The sequence below is a fragment of the Diceros bicornis genome, chromosome 19 (assembly GCF_020826845.1).
Source record: "Diceros bicornis minor isolate mBicDic1 chromosome 19, mDicBic1.mat.cur, whole genome shotgun sequence".
Lineage (NCBI taxonomy): Eukaryota > Metazoa > Chordata > Mammalia > Perissodactyla > Rhinocerotidae > Diceros > Diceros bicornis.
The window spans coordinates 22,215,078-22,233,712 of record NC_080758.1 but is presented as its reverse complement, the minus strand read 5'-3'; the positions used below and the strand labels follow the sequence as shown (position 1 = coordinate 22,233,712).

The window sequence follows — 18,635 nt, the reverse complement described above, 5'->3', positions numbered from 1 at the left end:
ATCATACCGGCCTCCCGGGGCCTGCTGGGAGGAGTTTCCTGAGCAGGGAGAGGGCTCAGGGATGGGGAGTCAAAGAGGAGAAATGGATGTTAGGTCCCAAACTCCACAGCGATGCTAATGTGGAGACAGGGGTCTGGGTGGCTGGAGGGAAGGAGTGGGGTGGGGGCTGGGAAGAGGCGCTGCAGGAGCAAGCTCTAGAAGCTACGGGCTCCCACTCTAGAGTCCAGACCTGGGCTCAAATGCAACCACTTACTCTGTGGCCTTGGGCAACTCGCTTAACCTCTCTGAGCCTCAGCTTCCCCATCTGAAAAATGGGCATAATCATGCTCACACCTACCCCACAGCATCATGGTGGGAGCATGAGAAACTATGTAGAGGGCTTGGCATTGTGCTTGCTACAAAGCAAGTGCTGTCTGTTTCTTAGAGGTTATTATTGAGTCATCATCATTGTCATCAAAATTAGTGTGGGTCACCTTCCAGTTTCTGGTCCTGATGCAGAGTCCTCTCTCACAGAGTTGGGCGAGGGAGCAAAAACCTCTCACTGATTAGAGCTGCCCACCCTCAGTGGAGGGAGGAGGGACTGAGCACCCCATCTCCGGAGGTGTGCGAGTGGGATGCAGAAGTGTGGAGCCTGATGGCTGAACTTCACCTGATCATTCAGACCAAATCCTGACGGGCTGAGGGACCCCTGCGTCCTGGTTCAAAACCCAACTCTGTGTGAGTCTTGGGCAGGTCTGAGCCTCATTTTCCTAATCCATCAAATGGGAGTGAGTGGGTTCGAGAGTATTAGAGGCAATGTCTGCATAGTGCTAGGCATGCAGTAGGTGCTCAATAAATGGTGTGGACTTTTTTTTTTTTAAACAAAGCTCTCTGGGTTTCCCTCCTCCCTGCCTTGGCTCACACTGGTCCTTTTCTCCTCGCCTCTGCTTGTCAGCTTCCCCCCATCCTTCAGGGCCTGGCTTACATGTTCCTCCTCTCTGGAGCTTTCCCAGATTCCCTTTCTGTCCTAAGTGGAAGTGCCCAGGGCATGGGCCTTAGGACATACATCACTTTCTCCCTCACATTGTCTGAGCTGGTGGGGCTCTCAGTCCATGAGTTCTAACCCCCATTGTACAGAGGACCAAAGTGAGGCTCAGAGAGGGGGAGAGATTCTCCCAAGTTCACACAGCAAGTAGCAAGTCTGTTGGCAGAAACAGGCTCAGTCCCCCATCCCAGGCTCCCAGTCCTGTGCACCTGGTGCCTACCTGCACACATGGCTTCTCGCTCAAGGGGGCTTCTTGTGATGGGGCCTGGGACAGGCCTTCTTTATGTTGCTGCCTGTGAATACGGAGACTCAGATATGCCATCAGATGTCCAGAGCCTCGATTTCCCTACTTGTCTTGCAGACACACTGCCCCCTTCACCACTGAGGTCGGAACCAATGGGATGTTAGAGGGGCCTTCCCTCCCCTACCTCACCTAGGCAGCTCCCGGCAGGGACTGAGGGGATCAGAGAGATCCTGGGACTAGAGTCCACTGTGGGCGGGAGAGCTGGTGGCTGCACCGATAGCTAACTCACCTGGCTCCATGAGTTCTCGGAGCCAGATTTCAATCCAGCCTCCCACCCAAAGCCCCTCCCCACTCCTGGCTCAGGACCACCTGCCCCACCTGGGGCTTGAGGGGATGGGCAACACTTCCTCTGGGAGGCCTCCCCTGATTGCTTCAGGCTGGGTGAACTGCCTCCTCTGTGCCCAAGCCTTTGCACTCGGAACAAAAGAGACTCCCCACCCTGTCTCACAGGACCCTGAAGGTTGGCCATCGTGGACTGTTCCTTCTTAAGAAAGAGCTCTACAGCCAAAAAGAGTTTGAATACTCTGAGAAGAACATGGCCTTGGAGTCAGACAGGCCTGTGTTCCAATCCAGGCTCTGCCGTGTGGCTTTGAAAGGCCAGGGGCTTTGGCTGCCTCCCCTGAGCTGTGGGGACGTGTGAGGGGGAGGGGAACTGAGGCTGCCCAGAGTCATCTGCTAGGACGCCCCCACACGTGACAGCCGATCACTGGGAATTGGCTGGTCTAAATGGAGATGTGCTGTAATCGTGTAAAATACATGTGGATTTCCAAGACTTAGCACAAAAAAGGATGTAAAATACCTCATTAATAATTTTTATTACATGTTGAAATGATAATTTTTTGATATCTTGGGTTAAATAAAATACATTATTAAAATTAATTTCTCCTGTTTAAGAATCTTTTTGTTTTACTTTTTTTAACGTGGCTACTAGAAAATTGAAAATTCTATATGTGCCTCGTGCGTGTAGCTCGCTTTCTGTTTCTGTTGGACGGCGCCCTCTAGAAGACTGTTTCTAGGATTCGGGGGGCAAGTGGCTGTGTGGTGGGGCCCTCCGCCGAGGCTGTGTGGGGGTGAGAAGGCCTGGCCAAGGACTCGGGCCTGGGGCCTGACCTTGCTGACCCCTGGCCGCTGAGTAGCCCCAGGCCAGACGCCGCTGTCTCAGAGCCTTCCTTCCCGCATCAGTAGAAAGAGCTGGTGGGCCAACGTCAGGGTTTCCCATCAGTTTGGGGGGCCTGTGGGCAGAGGGAGGCTGAGTGAGGGTGGATGGAGGCCCGGCCCCTCCCCAGGTCACCCCCATGGAACCCCACCCCCTGCCCAAGGACGGCCCATGAGACCCACACAAGCCATTTCCCATCCTCCTGCCAGCCAGACATGCCCCCCCGCCCCACGCACCCGTCTCTGGGAGGAGAAGCGTGGTGGCTGCGTCACACAGGCCCGGGTTCCAGGGCTGGCTCCTTCCTGGTCTGTGATCCTGCCATGAGAAACCCTCTGACAGCTCTGGACCCCTTTTCCCCATTTGCAGGAGGGAAGATGGTAGGTACCTTCTGATTCCCATGGCTCAGGCAACAGCACCTGGAGGAGGTCACAGCTGTCCCTCCCACTATCTCTTGGACAGCCAGGGTCACACTGCTGGTCACCTCGGATCCAGCGAGGGGTCTTGCCACTCTCCTCCTTCCTCTGTTTGCAAAGGGTGTGGGGCGGGGAGGGGCCTGGATCAAGGCACATCCCGGCTGTCCCAGGGCAGGGGGCCGACCGCTCACTCTGATCCCCCCCAGCCCCTCCTGGTGGCTCAGATCCTCGACAGCCCCCTTCAGTCCTGCTCGAGTTGGCAGGTCGGCATCAGGGAAGGTGGGGAGGGCTGGGCCTGGCCCCAGACTCTCAGAGTGGGGCCCTCCTGGCTCTGGACCCTGTTCCACCACTGCCCAGCCACGTCCACTCATTCATTCATTCAAAAAGTATTTATTGAGCACCTACTGTGTGCCAGGCACTGTCGTAGGAGCCTGGGATAGATTGATGGACAAGACAGACACAATCCTTGCCTCCTAGAAGGGAGAGCAGACAATAAACATGAGTAGAATAATATTAGCTGTGTTGTCTAAAACAGTAGACGTTACCTACAAGTTTTACATTTAAGTTAAATGAATTAAAATGAAATACAATTTAAAATCCAGTTCCTCATTCACACTAGCCACATTTCAAGTGCTCAAGAGACGTATGGTGCTGGTGGCTACTGTACTAGCTCAGATATAGAACATTTTCCTCGTTGCAGAAAATTCTATGGACAGCACTGATAGTGTGTTGGCAGAGTGATTTGAAGCACTGGGCTGGGGCAGGAGATGCAATTTTAAGTGAGGTGGTCAGGGCAGGGCTCACTGAGGAGGTGACATTTGAGCAGAGTCTTGAAGTAGGAAGGGAGGGAGCTGTGTGGGAATCTAGGGGAAGAGTGTCCTAGGCAGAGGGAATGGCAAGTGCAAAGGTCCCGAGGTCGCATCTCGGCTGGAATGTTTGGGAACAACAAGGGAAATATTGTGGCGGGAATAGAATGAGTGAAGGGAAAGGCAGAAGCTGACACCAGTGGGACTGGCACAAACGTGGAGGGCCTTGTCTGCCATTGTAAGGACTTTGGCTTTGACTCTTAGTGAGAGGACGCCGTGGGAGAGTTCCAAGGAAAGAAGGGACAGGGATTGATTTGTGTTTTGCCAAAATACCTCTGGCTGCTGTGTTGAAAATAGATCGTTGGGGAGGACAGGTGGCAACAGGGAAGCCAGTGAGGAGGCTACTGCACTGTTAGAGGTGAGAGGTGATGGTGGCTGGTCCAGCGTGGGGCAGCGGAGCTGGGGAGAAGGGGCCGGATTCTGGACATGTTCTGGGGGCAGAACGCACAGGGTCCCCTGAAGACTGAAGGGGGCATAAGAAAGAGGGAGGGAGGCAGGGACGGCTCTAAGCTTTGGGCCTGGGGACCTGGAAGGCGAAGGTGGGCGAGGATCTTCCCCCCAGCATCCGGTCTCGTCTCCTGCCCAGTGGGAAGGACAGTCCCGGCTTTCAGGTGACACCGTGCACCACACCTGGCGTGTGCTCAGTCATTCAAACAACACTCATCCTTATTAAAGAGGCTTTGTTTATGTAACAGCGGCCAGTCCCTGCCAGACCTCAGAGAACTTGGGAAGCCCGAACCTTTGACCTCGGGGGTCAGGGACGTTGCGAACTTTCTCTTAGCCCAGAAACCCATTGCTAGAGTCAAGCTGGCATGGAAACCTTGTGTGTAGAACAGAAAAAGCAGAAGCTTCAGGATGGAGGCCTCCGTCAACCCCTCTCCTCGGGAAGCCCTCAGTGTCAGGGGGGGAGAAGTAGGTGGCCCCACAGCAGGAAGCCCCCTCCCAGCCCAGGGCTCCCTCTTCCTCCTGCCTGAGCTGAGCGGGGCCAGGAGGGGCCGGGAGGGACCACGGGGGTGGGAGGCAGGAGTGTCTGCCCCGCTGGGTGGAGGGCGCCTGCTGGCTGCAGCAACAAGGCAGGCCACGGGGTGGGGGCCTGACAGGCACAGTATTCCCTGAGTGACCTGCACGTTGCCAGGCGTCTTTCCAGGGCGAGATAATCTCTCCTGAGAAGAGGAAAGAATTCTAATTACATCTCAGGACAATATTTGTTTGGAGAGACGAGAGACAGAACATATGGTGGGGAGGGGCGCTGGGCTGCGTCGAGTGGGGATCTGTTTTCTCGTTTACCGGGCGGCATGGCAGGGGTGGCGGGTGGGGGGTCTCCTACTGGGTCAGGGGAACTGCCTGCCCTGGGATTTGGTCGGGGAGCTGGGCCCTGCGGGGACAGGAGACACGTGTGGCTCCTCCCACTGCACCCCGGGGGTACTGAGAGGATGGAGAATGTTCCACCCATTCGGGGCACCTACTAGGTGCCCGGAAACCTGTAGCCGCCGGGAGCTCCGGGTCCCTGTGTGTGACAGGCGCTGCATGCAGTGAACAGAGAGTGACCGTGACCAGGGTAGGCAGGGCGTAGGGGTGAGGGAACCTACCTAGGGTGGTCAAGGAGGCCTCTGTGAGGGGGCCAAGTTTGAGCTGAGCTTTGAGTGACTTGCCAGGCAAAGAGGGGCCAAGGAAAGAACATTCTGGGCATTGGGAGCAGCCAGGGCAAAAGCGAGGTGGGACAGCGAGGCACGTTCATGGGACAGAGAGGAGACCAGGGGGAAGTGGGCAGGGCCTGACCCCCTAGCCTGGTGGGCTTTATCCTCTGTGCAGTGGGGAGCTAGGGAGGGCTCTGAGCAGGGGGTGGCCAAGTCTGATTTGGCTTTACACAGACGGTGCTGGCTGCTGTGCACTGGGGTTGGGAATAACTGGAGAGGGAAACTGGGTGGGGCGGCTGGAAAACTCTTGAAGAATTGATGAAAACAGCAGCTTCCTCCCCGCTTCCTGGGCTCCCTGCTCACACCTTGCAACCAAGCCCTCCTCGGATCCATCGCTCCCCTGCGTGAGACTCCCATGGTGCCCACAGGCTCTGGGATAGAGGCCCAGCTCGAGTGGGGCATCCAGGGCCCTAGACCTACTCCTTCATCCCCACGTCCTGCCAGCTGCTGCTGCACACCCAGCCTCGCCGAGCTCCGGCAGGTGCCCCACCTGACGCCAGCCCGTTCCCACCTGCAGGCCTGGCTGCTCCCACTCTCCACCTCTCCCCCAAGCCCTGTGCCTGCTGGCCCTGCTGCGTCCTGAGCCCCGTCCACTCCTCCCCGTTTCTCCGCACAGCCCTGTTCACAGAGACGCCCCACGACATGACGGCGCGGACGGGCGAGGACGTGGAGATGGCCTGCTCCTTCCGCGGCAGCGGCTCCCCCTCCTACTCGCTGGAGATCCAGTGGTGGTACGTGCGGAGCCACAGGGACTGGACTGACAAGCAGGCGTGGGCCTCGAACCAGGTACCGCCCCTGGGGAGACACGAGTTGGGCTGGGAGAATCCTGGCCCCCAGGGTAGGGGTGTCTCTGCCCCTCATCACCTGGGAGCAGGAGGCAGAGGTCGGCTGAGCACCTGGGACGACCTCAGCAAGAAGGGCCCTCTAAAGAGCACAGAGTCTCTCCCTTCAGTGTACAGGTCAGGAAACTGAGGCCAGAGGGACAGCAGCTGGCTCCAGGTTACGGGCCAGGTGGGTCTCCTGACTCACCTTCTATCACGTCTTCAAGCTGCCAACACCAGGCGGCATTGCTGCCGCGTTCAGTCCCGCCCGAGCACACATGCACACTCCTGCAGCCAGCCACTGCACACGCATTCGCCTCTACGCACGGACACGCTCACATGCACACACCGCTAGAGTGGATGCTGTAGGTGCCTCCCACACGCGGGGGCACGCATCATCCCCTGCCACTCGCCCCCTGCCCTCGGCACCTGCGACGCTGCCTGAGGGTTTTCCGTGGACAACAGAGCCTGCTGGCCAGCAAGGCAGCCTGGAGGGGCGCTGCACCAATGACTGACAGGCGTTGGAGGGTCAAGCCCCAGCTCCCTCGACCCTCACTTGGGATGACTGAAGCATGTTCTACACTCTCTCCCCGAGATGCCCAGCGGGAGTAAGTTCCTGCTGCCCACAGTGGTAACTGGCCTGATAACACAGCCGTTATTGACTTCCTTCGCTTTGTGGTCTCACTCGCCCACACTCTCTACCCACGTTTCCCGGGACCACCTCCCAGATAAACTGCTTGCACCTGAAGCTTTGTCTCAAGGTCTGCTTCTGGGGGAACCCAAACCAAGACACTTCCATTCTTCTACTCGTGCAGACACAAATAATATGCAAACTCTGACACATATCTGCCCACCCATGTGTACAGTGTGTTTACACACCTTCATCTGCACACATGGGTGTGCTCACACATTCTCGCATGTTGGTGAAATAGCCTCTAACATATTCACAGATACGTATTACACTCTGTCTGGCTCCTGGAGGTGTCAACCCGCCAACACTTCCAGCCCGCCTCACAGACTTAGAGGACCCAGTGGTCGGAAAGAGCCCGTAGACAGAGTTGTAGGTATTTGCAGTTGGAAGCCTCCGGGGTCAGCAGCAGGGCATGTCGTGTGGTCAGGGTTCCAGGAGCATCTGTTACACACACCCATGTGTGTGACACACCTGAAAACACAAACACTTGTGCAGAGACAGACACTCCTACAGACACACCAAGCAGACTCACATTTTTCCTGTTCACATGTACCCACCCCATATATCCTCAAATACCCGAGTATCTACATGCATAGCACACGCTCAGTCGGTTTACAGGCACCTCCTGTATCTTCCTTTGCTCTGACTCACCCTTATCCCCTGAGCGGACACAGAGCTGAGGGACTCCCCCACTCCAGACCCTGCGGCCCCAGAGCGTCACCTGCCTTAGCTGGAATCTTCACTGTTGTCCGTACCCCACCCCGTGATGCTAACGCCTTGTCTCTGCTCTCTCTGCCCCTCCCGCTCCCAACAGCTAAAAGCATCGCAGCAGGAAGACTCGGGGAAGGACGCGACCAAAATAAGTGTGAGTTTTGATAATGACTTCTCGCAAGGGCTCTAATGGAGGACACAGCTGTCATTTAAAAAAATTTTTTTTGGTCTGGTTCAGCAGGGAGCTTGGGCAAGAAGATGGAGGAGGAGAGAAAGAGAAGGGGAAAAATGGTCCTGCTCTGTGTTTTAAAAGCCAGAGATTTTTCAAGTTCATTGAATGACAGGCACAAAAAATGACAGGGGGAGAGAAGACGCACTCCCTCCTGTCGGGGCCAAGGCTGTGCGCGTCCCTGAGGCTTCGTGTCGGGCTCAGCGGCACTTTTTACTTGGAGAACCAGCAGGGTCTAATGAGCCTGAGCCGGCGGTTTTCGGCCCACTGTGACTGACTGCTGCCGCTTCTCACGGTCACTTGGGTCACCTGGCTCCTGGTAGTAAGACAGGCAGGGGAGCTACAGACTAGGAATTTCAAGACAGGCCGGCCTCGTTGTGCATTGACCGTTTTATCCTTGCTGTACCTCTATGGGGAAGGGCAAGCATTCGCCCCTTTTACATGTGGGGCAACTGAGGCTTCGAGGGGTCAAAGATTTGCTGAAGGTCATGGCGTGGCTGGGCTGCCTCGAGCTCTTTGTCTCCGGGCTTTGCTGGAGCCCAGGGAGGCAGGGGCACCCTGGTGGCTCAGGGAGTGACAGTTTTTTTGGAGGAGGAGCACCCAGAGTGGGGCCTGGAAGAGGCAGGCAGGACTGAGGGGACCAGCCTGGGGACACGTGTGGCCATGGGACCAAGCTGGGTTTGTGCATGGGGCATGAGGTCAGCCTGGCGGGAGGCTAGAAGTTCACCAGCAACACACTCAGAAAATGTGGGTACCCGCAGGGGTGTGAGTGTGTGTGTGGGGAGTGACCTCCAGGTTCACGCTTTCCTGCTGTGTCTTCCACAACTTTTCAAGGACTTGTAGGGGAGCTCAGGACCCAAGGCGAATGAGACACAGACACACAGAGGAGCCTCGCCCCATGGAGAAGTCACAGTGTAAAGAGTGGGCACCGGGAGGCACGGGGGTGCAGGGCTGGGCATTGGGGGTGGCAGAGCGGAGGCAGAGAGGCCGAGGAGGAGGCCCCGAAGCCACCCAGGCAAGAGTGGGCAGATGAGAGAACAAGGGCCTCAAAGCATTTGTGCCATCTGGCCCAGGGCCTGTCCAAGTTGGGGTCTGGAAATTGGAGCCATTTCCAGTTTAGGGCAGCTGCTGGTCCACCCTCTCTATGCCCCTGGCCCCTCACCTTCACTCTCTGCCAAGGGCACATCCATATGTAATGCCCCGTTTCTTGCCCAGACAGCTACCAGGTGAGCCCGGGCAGGTAGAGATCTGTGTATGTTAATATACCCCGTTCCTCGCACCTCTCTCTCCTATGATTTTGTTTGGGGTTTAAGGAGCATCTCAGGCAAAGGAGAGAATAATCTAATTGACTTAGAGGATTAGAATTCAAAGCTGCTGGGCCCCACGTGAGGGGAATGTGAAGATGCTAATTAGTTAAATAAAATAAATGTGCTCGCTCAGCGTGATTGCACAATCACTCCCCAACCCGCCAGCTCCCCCCTACCCCAGCCCTCAGCCCCTGCATTTCCTGCACCAGCTGGGGCTCCGGGGTCTGGTTAGGAAACCCAGAGACAGGCGTAGACCCGGCTCCTCGTGCAGACGGCGTCACACGCTTGACTGTTCTTAGATACACAGACGTGGAGATGGCCGGCACCTGTAAACAGTATGCGCACCCTAGTTTCCTGCAGTCTAGGAGAAGGCTCAGAATCATCTCCATGGCCTCCAAGGCTCTGTGGAACTCGCTCTGTGCACCCTCGGGGCTCATCTCATCTTGCTTCACCCCATCCTCTCCCAACCTGGCTGCCTTTCCGCCTTCCCATTCCTTCCCACCTCCAGGTCTTTGCACAGGCCAGTCCCTCTGCCGAGAAAACTGTTCCTCTCTCTTCCTTCAGAGCTCAGCTCAGGAAGCCTGCCTTGACCCTGTGACTCAGCCGGCCCCCCTTACTTTTCCCTCCTGGCTGCATTTCCATCTGTAATTATCATGTGTGTGAGACGGTCAGAGAGCTTCCTGTCATCTCCCCTGGGGACCGTGGGGCACACTGTGCCTGCCTGCCTGACTGCTACATTTCCAGAGCCTAGCACAGAGCCTGGCACGGGGGAGGTGCCCAGTAAAAAATTACCGAATGACTGTCACACACACAAACACACGCCCAGGCCAACGGGGGTGTAAATCCAGACAGATTTTGGTGCGCAGACACGCCAACATGACGGACGTCCGTGCCTGTACGTGTACGTGTCCAGGTGACATGAAGGTGTGAAGGGGCTCGTGTGGGGACCGTGGGACCTGGAGAGCCCAGACCCCGTATCTGCAGGACCCAACTGAGCCAGGCGGGAATTCCAGCCCAGCAGTCCCACGTCTTCTAAGAATGTCTCGATTTCGCTGGAGTATGTCCCGATTTTTAACTGTTGGGACCTAATTTGATTTGCAGAAAACACCGTGGTACCAGCACAGCAGATCTACCTGCTGGGCAGCGTCAGTGCCCGTGGGTCTCAGGTTCTGGGGAGGAAGTACCGTCAGCTTCCAGGAGCTGGTGTGGGGAGGTCCGTGACCTGCCGGGGCCGCCATGGGAAGGTTCAGAGGGTTTGGAACCCTGGGAAGGTTCAGAGTCTGCCGTGCTGAGTGCCCGCTTGGGATGGTGAGGATGCAGTGGGGCCACCGCTGAGCATCCCGGGAGCTGAGTCCTGGCTCCAGCTCTGCACCTCCCATGCCTCCCTTTCCCCACTCACTGTTGTCTGAGGCTCATACAAAAACACTTTAGAAACTGTAAAGTCCTAGGGATTGGGCTGTGTAAATGACAGTGGTTACTCGAGTAGAAACTTAACATGAGTTTGCAAAGCATGCAGGGGGCTGGTGCCATGAAAGAAGGCCCAGCTTCTCTGCAGGAACTGGGCGAGGGAAGGAAAGAGCTCAGAATCTCTTAGGGGGATCGTTTATGTGGGGGCACAGGCATCTGTGATAAAATAATAATAATAATAATATAGCAACTAACATTTATTGAGTGTCTGCCATATGTCAGGAACACGATGAGTACTTTGCATGAATTATCTCATTTAACTTGGGCCTGGGGAAGGCCTCTGGCCTAAAACATCTCCCCGGGTAGCTTCCATATGCTGAGGATTCCACTGTGAGGGCCTCAGTCCTATGGCTCAGGCGAATTCTGCTTATTGGCCATTTTCAAGTTCTGGTGTTTTTCTTTTGATCTAACTGAAGTTCTTTGTTTTAGAATTTAGGTTAATTTTCCTTAACTCATTTTGCAAGTAGACATGTGCCCCAGCTTCCTAATTTTAAGACAAGGTGAAATTCTCCGCACATACCTTCTTTCCAGGGGCCTCTCCTGCCTTCATCACTGTAAGTCCCTCCTTTGGTCTAACAGAAGTTGTTTGTGCTGTAGATTCAGTTCATGTAACCTGCTTCAGTCTGAAACAGCCGTGGGCAGCCTGGGTCCCCATGTACGTGTGGCCCAGTGCCCTGGCCCACTCATCCTGACCCCCGCCTCCTCTCCAGCCCTAAAAGCCACAGCCGAAGAGCCCTCAGGAAGCACCGTGCGGCCCCGTCCCGAGTCCCCATGGATGGTTACAAGGCAGCACATTTGTCAGATCAACCAAGTGGCTCTGCCGCCCAAGCGCCCGACTACCCCACCTGGCTGCCCCCCACGTGTGCTGCACACGTGTGGATACCGCATGGTTTCTGGGAGGGCGGGTGCCACTGGAGCAGCACACGAGGTCTGCATCCTTCACAAAGGATTAACAGGCCGAGCGGTGGGTCACGGTTTACTCTATGATTTTATTTTCTGCTGCAGACGTTTCTATGTTTTCTTGAAATTCCTGCAGTGATCCGCAATATACACAGGGCATTACGTTCTGAAGTCTGCCAAGGAGGCAAGACTCATGTGGAGTCAAAAATCACTCCATCCATCTTAGGAATCCTTTGAAATATCCAGAGAGCAGCCAGCTTGTGGTCGGGGGTCACGAAGATGCCTCTGTGAAGGCCACGGTCACATACACCCAGTCCCTGCCCTCAGGGTGTCCCAACCAGTGTGGGTGATGGACATTAATCCAATAATCACATACGATAAAAAGCAAATTACAACTGCAACCATCAAAATGAAAAGGAGAGCTGCCCAGGGGTCTAAGCCTATAACGGAGGACCTGACCTAGTCTAGGAGGTCTGGAGGGCTTCCTGGAGGAGGTGCTGTTTGAAGTGGGCACGGAAGTGTAGAAGAGTCAACGAGAAGCACGGGGAAGTTCGCTGAGTGTGTGTGTTGGAGGGACTGGTGGAGGCTGGTGTGGCCGAGGGGCAGGTGGGGATGAGACCCTGAAACTTCCCCCCGACCCCAGGTGGCCACTGCAGGGAGTCATTGAAGGAAGGGTTCTAAGTTGGAGGCATTTTAAAAAAATCTATCTGTTCATCATGGGAGAGCAGATTGGAAGGTGCCAGAGTGGCTTTGGGGAGACCCGGGAGGAGGCTGGGGTGATGACCCAGATGAGAGAAGCTGGGACCTTGCCCTGGCCAGTGCAGGGGCATCTGGATTCGAGAGAGAAGGGGAGGGGGCCCAGTGATATTTAGAGGGAAAATCAATGGGATTCAAGGATGGATTGTGCTGGAGTGTGGGAGGAGCAATGGGGCTGTAACTGGAGAGGGTCTGGCTGGAGTGGGTGAGGCCTTCTGGGGCCCAGATTTGAGGGGATCCTGAGTTGGGTTTTGAAGATGCCGAGGGGCTGGTGAAGTGGCCGGGTGTTGCTGATGGAGGCACAGGAGTGGCGGAGCTCAGAGCAGGGCCGAGCCTAGGGCAGGGACCATCTGACCCCAGCACCTTCCTGGGGCCACCACGTCACTCTTAGGCCTCAGCCAGGAGGCCCCATATGGGAAAGATCTGGCACCATGGAGGCAAATTGGTACCGCCCATTCTTCCTGGCACAGCTGGGGAGGAAGATCCCAGCCTGCCCACCTGATGGCTGAGGGGCCCCTGCCATGTCCGGAAAGGCCTGGGCCGTGGGCGAGCAGCGAGGAGGCTGAGCTTGGTCACAGCGTGGACTCGCCTTGTCTCTTTCAGCGTAATTAGGTGCCTAATTGCATTGCTAAGGCCTGTCGATGCCTGCGCCCCGGTGATTATGATTTACAGCCAGGCTGCTGCGTGGGGGTCTCTCTCCTCATGGCCTCTCCGGTCGCGGGAGGGCTGGGCCGCAGGATTTTCTGCCCAATTTGTGAATGATGAAATCCAACAGGCTGCTCCCACCACCCCCGAGAAGCTGGGGCAGGATGATGGGCCCCTCCACTGGATATGCTGCTGAGGACGGCCAGCTCCCCCAAGACCTGAAGGGTTGGGGGCCTGGGGAATGAGGTGGGAGGGGATGGAGAGACAGACCTGCGGTTCACTGGTCGTGGGAGGCTCCCCAGAGATGTGGTTAAGACCTGGTCTCTGTCACCAGCTGGGTGGCCTTGGGCAAATCACTCCACCTCTCTGAGCCTCAGTTTCCTGGCCATGCTCTGTGTATCCTAGCAGGGCCTACATCACGGGGTTATGTGAGGTTTAAATAAGATGTATGAAGCTTGAGCACATCATCTCACAGTGACCAGGGGCTCCATAAACACCAGCTGCCAGCACTACTGTTACTGTTGTTAGTGTTTTTATTATCTGCCTTCTCCAGATGGTGCTCACGGGTGCGGACCACTGGGGTGGGGAGGGAGCAGAGGCTGATGTGTGTCCTCTCCCTTCGTCCTGTTGGAATCAAGCTCCCTGAGGTGCTTGGTTATGGGCGTGAGGTCTGGGTTCCCCTTTAGACCTCCAGCCCGCACGGGCCTTGCTGGGGTCTGGCTGGATCACAGCATACAGGGTCCAACTCGGGGTGGGCGCTTGCTAAATGTTTGTCGAATGAATGGATGAATCGAGCCAAGCAAACCGAGGCCAGGGTGCTGTGACTTGTGTGATCAGAAGCCAGCCTCCCAGTGCCCCCTGTGGTGCCCGCTGCCCCGCTCCTGAGAGGGGAGGAGCTCTACTTCTGAAGGCCACCGTGTTTGCTGGCAGGGGGTGACGGGGGAGGGAGCTGGCTGCTCCCGGGGAGAGGCGGTCCGGGCCCCAGCGACAGGTCCGGGGATGGGAGAGGTGGGTGGAGGGTGGGCCTCGCTTGGTGCGCCCTCCCTAGGAGCGGCTGCTCCCAGCGCTCTGCATTATTACTCCATTAGCGCCTTGTAGGGTTGACAAATGAAGGATAATTAATATCCATGAGGGAAACAGATGTTGAGGTAATTCGCTCCCTGCTGCGCATTTGCAACAGCATCTCCTAACTCGCCTGAGAGTGTGGCAGGGCCGCAGGACCTCTCCGTGCCCTTGGTCAGAGGTGATGGCGTCAGCCGGGCTGATGGCCTCCAGCTGGACCCAGCCGGCTGTACTGGGGAGGGGGTGCCCCACAGCAACAGAGGTGGCTGGAAGCGTTTCCCACCGCTTGCTCTTGGGAAGTTCTGCCTGTATCTCACCTCCTGCCTCACCATAATTCCACGTTTTCCTGCTTCATGGGGGATGATGACCAGCCAGGAAGGCTCAGAATAAGGGAGGATGGGCCAGGCTCCCAGGTGCTGCCCACCCATGCTCTTCTCTTCTGGAGCCTGGGAAGCCTTCTGTGGCCCTGCCAGCTCTGGGTGACCCTCTGTGGACCTGTCATGCCATTTGGAGGGTCAGAGTGCATGGAGGCAGGCCTGGGTTCAGTTCCCCACGCTGCCACTCACTGACTCAGTGCCTGTGGGAAAGTCACTTCTATCAGAGCCTTAGTTTCACCAGCTATGAGATGGGTGTAATCATGTGTCTGTGACCTACAATTAGAAAGCATGATATCTGGGTACCACTTCATTTGGAGAAAGAAGGAACTAGAGTGAGTCCATTCCTTCAACAACTGTGTTTATTATTATTATTTACAGGGTACCAGGCCCTCTGATGGTCACTAAGATGAACAAAATAGACGTCATCCCTGCCGTCATGGAGTTTATAGTTTAGCCAGAGAGAGAAACAAAAATCAAGTCAACAGACATAAATTACATGGTTCTTAAATTGTGACGACTGCCAGGAAGGAAATAGGGGGTTGTGATGGAAGGTTCTTGGAGGAGGTGATGTTTGAGAATGAATGGGAGTCAAGCAGGTGAAGAGAGATGGGGAAGAGAGACCAGCATGTGCAAAGGCTGCGAGGTCAGAAAGAGCTTGGCATCTGGGAGGAGATGAGAAGGGGCCCGGGAAGCCAGGGCAGATTCGGGGGATGATCAGAAGTCACGTGTGAGAGGGCCCAGCTGCGGGGTGAATGCACCCCTCAGAGACTGTCCTCTTTCTCATCCTGGCCTCCTCACCACACGGGTGATCAGCAGGGGCTTCCCCTCCAGGGGTGGGGGCTGGGCAAGAACAGGCAGGCTGGTTGTCCGTCCCCATCGCCCCCCCAGGGGAGAGGGACCGGTAGGGCTCAGGGCCAGGGCCACAGGTGTGAAGTGCACTCAGCTCCGCCTGGGCCTGGCCAGCCCGTAATGCCAGCTGGTGGTAAGATCATTGGGAAGGGGGTTCCCTGCTGGCAGTTGGGGACTGATCTTCCCGTTCTGTCTGGGTGGGGCAGGGGCTGAAGGAGGTGGGGTGGGGGCTGCAGGGGGTGGGGTGGACTCCTTTTGACTCTAAGTAAGAAGGGGCCAGGGATGGATGGAAGCCCCCTCCCCACTGCCCCTCTCCATAGGCTCAACTCCCTGCTCCCTTTTTTTAGCTTTTTATTTTGAATTGCAGATTCACAGAAAGTTGCAAAAATAGATCATAGAATCCCTTGTACCTTTCACCCAACTTTCCCAATTGAAATACCTTATATAACTATCCACCTGCCTTTTCGCTTTTAATTGAAAAAAATTCACAGTAGCTTGATGTTCAGGGCAGATTTATTCATAAGAGTTCTATTCTGGAAACTATCCAAATGTCCATCAGCAGATGGCTGGATAAACAAATGGTGGTATATTCATATGATGGAATACTACACCACTATGAAAAAGAACGAACTGAGCCATGCAACAACATGGAGGAATCTCGCTGGCATTATGTTGTGTGAAAGAAGCCACCCATGAAAGTTCAAGAACAAGCAAAACTAATCAATGGTGAGAGAAGTCAGAGTAGTGGTTAACCCCTAGGGGTGAGTATTGACCAGGAGAGGCCACAAGGGTGCGCTCTACAGGGTTATAAACATCCCATGCCTTCCTCTGGCTGGTGGTCACACAGGCATCACATGAGTCAAATTTCATCAAGCTGTATGCACTTTACATAAGTCAAATTTCAATTTTAAAATAAAAATCTAAAAACCCAATCAAATAAACAAGCAAAAAGCCAAAGTACAAAGACAAATATCACAGACAGACACTGTTGCTCCCCCCGACTGGAGTGAACAATTATTAGGATCCTGATATATTTGTGATCAGCCTTTATTTTTTCTAAAGAAACAAAACATTTTGGACTAAGCTAAAATTTCACTTTGCAGTCGATCCCAGGTCCACGGCCCTCCCCTGGGCTCCACCCGAGAGAGAACCATTGCTATGAGGCCACTGTGTGCCCTCCAGTCTATTTTAAACTTCTGCGCACACACGTCTCTAAAACCAGTGCAGACAGTCCTCCGTATCCGCGGATGCAGGACCACGGATACCGAGAGACAACTAAGGGACTTGCGCATCCGCGGATTTTGGTATCCGCAGGTGGTCCTGGAACCAATCCCCCGAGGATACCGAGAGACGACTGTATAGGGTATTTTCCTGCGTCTATTTACAGAAATGCCATCACACTGTAGGAGTTTTTCCTATGAGATCTTCTCCCTTCCTGCATGTCACTGAGCTCTAACACGTCTAGCTCTAGCACGTTCTTTTTAACTGCTGTGCAGTATTCCCCTGAGTGACCTGACTACTGGCCTGTTTATCCGTCCTCTTGATGGACATTGAAGTTGCTTCTACTTGTTTGCTGTTTAACTCCATGCGCCCTCGTGGGAGCAGCTCAAGGGCCCCAGCCTGGGAGTGGCCTCCCGGGACCAGCGCCTGGGTCTTCCCAGCTGCCGCCCGATGGCCAGGTCACGGTCTCTCTGTCGCCCCCAGGTGGTCAAGGTGGTGGGCAGCAACATCTCCCACAAGCTGCGCCTGTCGCGGGTGAAGCCCACGGATGAAGGCACCTACGAGTGCCGCGTCATCGACTTCAGCGACGGCAAGGCCCGGCACCACAAGGTCAAAGCCTACCTGCGGGTGCAGCCGGGAGAGAACTCGGTCCTGCACCTGCCCGAGGCCCCGCCCGCCGCGCCCGCGCCGCCGCCGCCCAAGCCGGGCAAGGAGCTGCGGAAGCGCTCGGTGGACGAGGAGGCCTGCAGCCTCTAGACTGATGGCCACCCGCCGCCCGCCCGCCCCGCGCCCCTCCGGCTGTCCAGAGTGCATGAGGAGCCGCTGGACCGCTGGGGACGCGACTGCCTGGGTCCAGCCTCCCCGTCCCCGAGACCGCCTGCGGCCAGCCGGCCCTCCGCACACCACCCCCTCGCTCAGCATGTAAGCCCCGCCCAGCCCTCCCTTTTCAGACCCTGCGGTGACCTGCCTCGGAGGAGGTGGGCCCGGGCACCAAGGGGACAACCGCCCGAACGCTGGGGTGGGGCATCCTGCCGGGACCGGGCTGCCCCCTTTCTGTCACCAGCTTCAGTGGAGTCCAGTGTTTCGCTTTGCTTGCTTGTCCCCACCCTGTCCCGAGCCGGGGCCTCCCAGCCTTACTCTCCCTCCTTCCTGCCATCCCCCGCGTGGACCTGGGGGCGTGGACAGTGACCTCTTCCCGAATTTGGACTTGAATCTTCTGAGCAGAACTGGGGCCTCTCCCCTGGTGACGAACTGGGCACAGAGTCCCCAGGAGAGCATTGCTCTGGGGCGGTGGGCTGTTACCAGGGTCACTCACCGGGGCCCTGGGAGGAGAGGGAGATGCCCCACTGCCTCCTGGTGGGTCGTTCATGTTCAGCCTCCTTAGACCTAAGAAACAGCTCCCTGATCCACCTTCTGGGGAGGCAGGGGGACCAGGAATCTGCCCCTTCACATGGCACGTCTGAAGGAGGGCCTTTCCTCTCTGACCCCATGGCCCCATGCAGAGTTTTGCACCAGCAGGACCCCTTCCAGGGTCTTTGAGGCTCTCCCAGGAGCCCCCCCTCTGCCAGCTCCCAATGTCCCAGACCCCACCTGGGGCCCATGCCTAGCCCACCCAAGGGCCTGGGGCTGTTGGGAGCTAAGGGCCCCTCAATACCAACCCCCTCACAATCCCTGATCAGGGGGACACCCACCCCTGGTGATTTGTAAATATTTCTGTTGGGCCCAGCACCCCCTTAGAACTGGCTCAAACCTCTGGCCGCCCCTCAGCAACGGAGTGGGAGATGTGGGAGAGGCCGAGGGCTTTGCCCAGGGGAGTGTGGGTAACCCTGTACACATGATCCAATCCGTGACTACCAGCCAACCTGAATAAAGCGGTTTAAAAAAACCTCTGGGCAGTGTCTTTCTGGGGCATTTGTGTCTGGAAACAGTGTGGTGGGGGAGGGAGATGTGGGGGAGGGCTTGGGCAGCCTGCACCCACGCCTCACTCAGCATCTTCTCTCTCCTGCTCTCTGCCACCAAAACACAGAACAAGAGCTGGCGGTAGGGTACAAGGAGAGGGCGAAGCAAACCCAGTCTTGGTCCAGCTCCAATCCAATTACTGGGCACTTGAATTATTCTTAGATTTTGAAATAATCACAT

At 56.2% G+C, this 18,635-nt stretch overlaps 1 protein-coding gene across 1 annotated transcript in view; it reads left to right on the top strand.

The window, feature by feature from the left end:
* Nucleotides 1-18,366, top strand: part of VSTM2L (V-set and transmembrane domain containing 2 like) — a 36,645-nt gene extending 18,279 nt beyond the window's left edge. Inside the window, exons 2-4 of the mRNA XM_058562126.1 lie at nt 6,077-6,246; nt 7,787-7,837; nt 16,980-18,366. Coding sequence (XP_058418109.1) covers nt 6,077-6,246; nt 7,787-7,837; nt 16,980-17,252 — 494 coding nt within the window. The 3' untranslated portion in view covers nt 17,253-18,366. The remainder of the gene's footprint in view (nt 1-6,076; nt 6,247-7,786; nt 7,838-16,979) is intronic.
* The last annotated feature ends 269 nt before the right edge of the window (nt 18,367-18,635 follow it).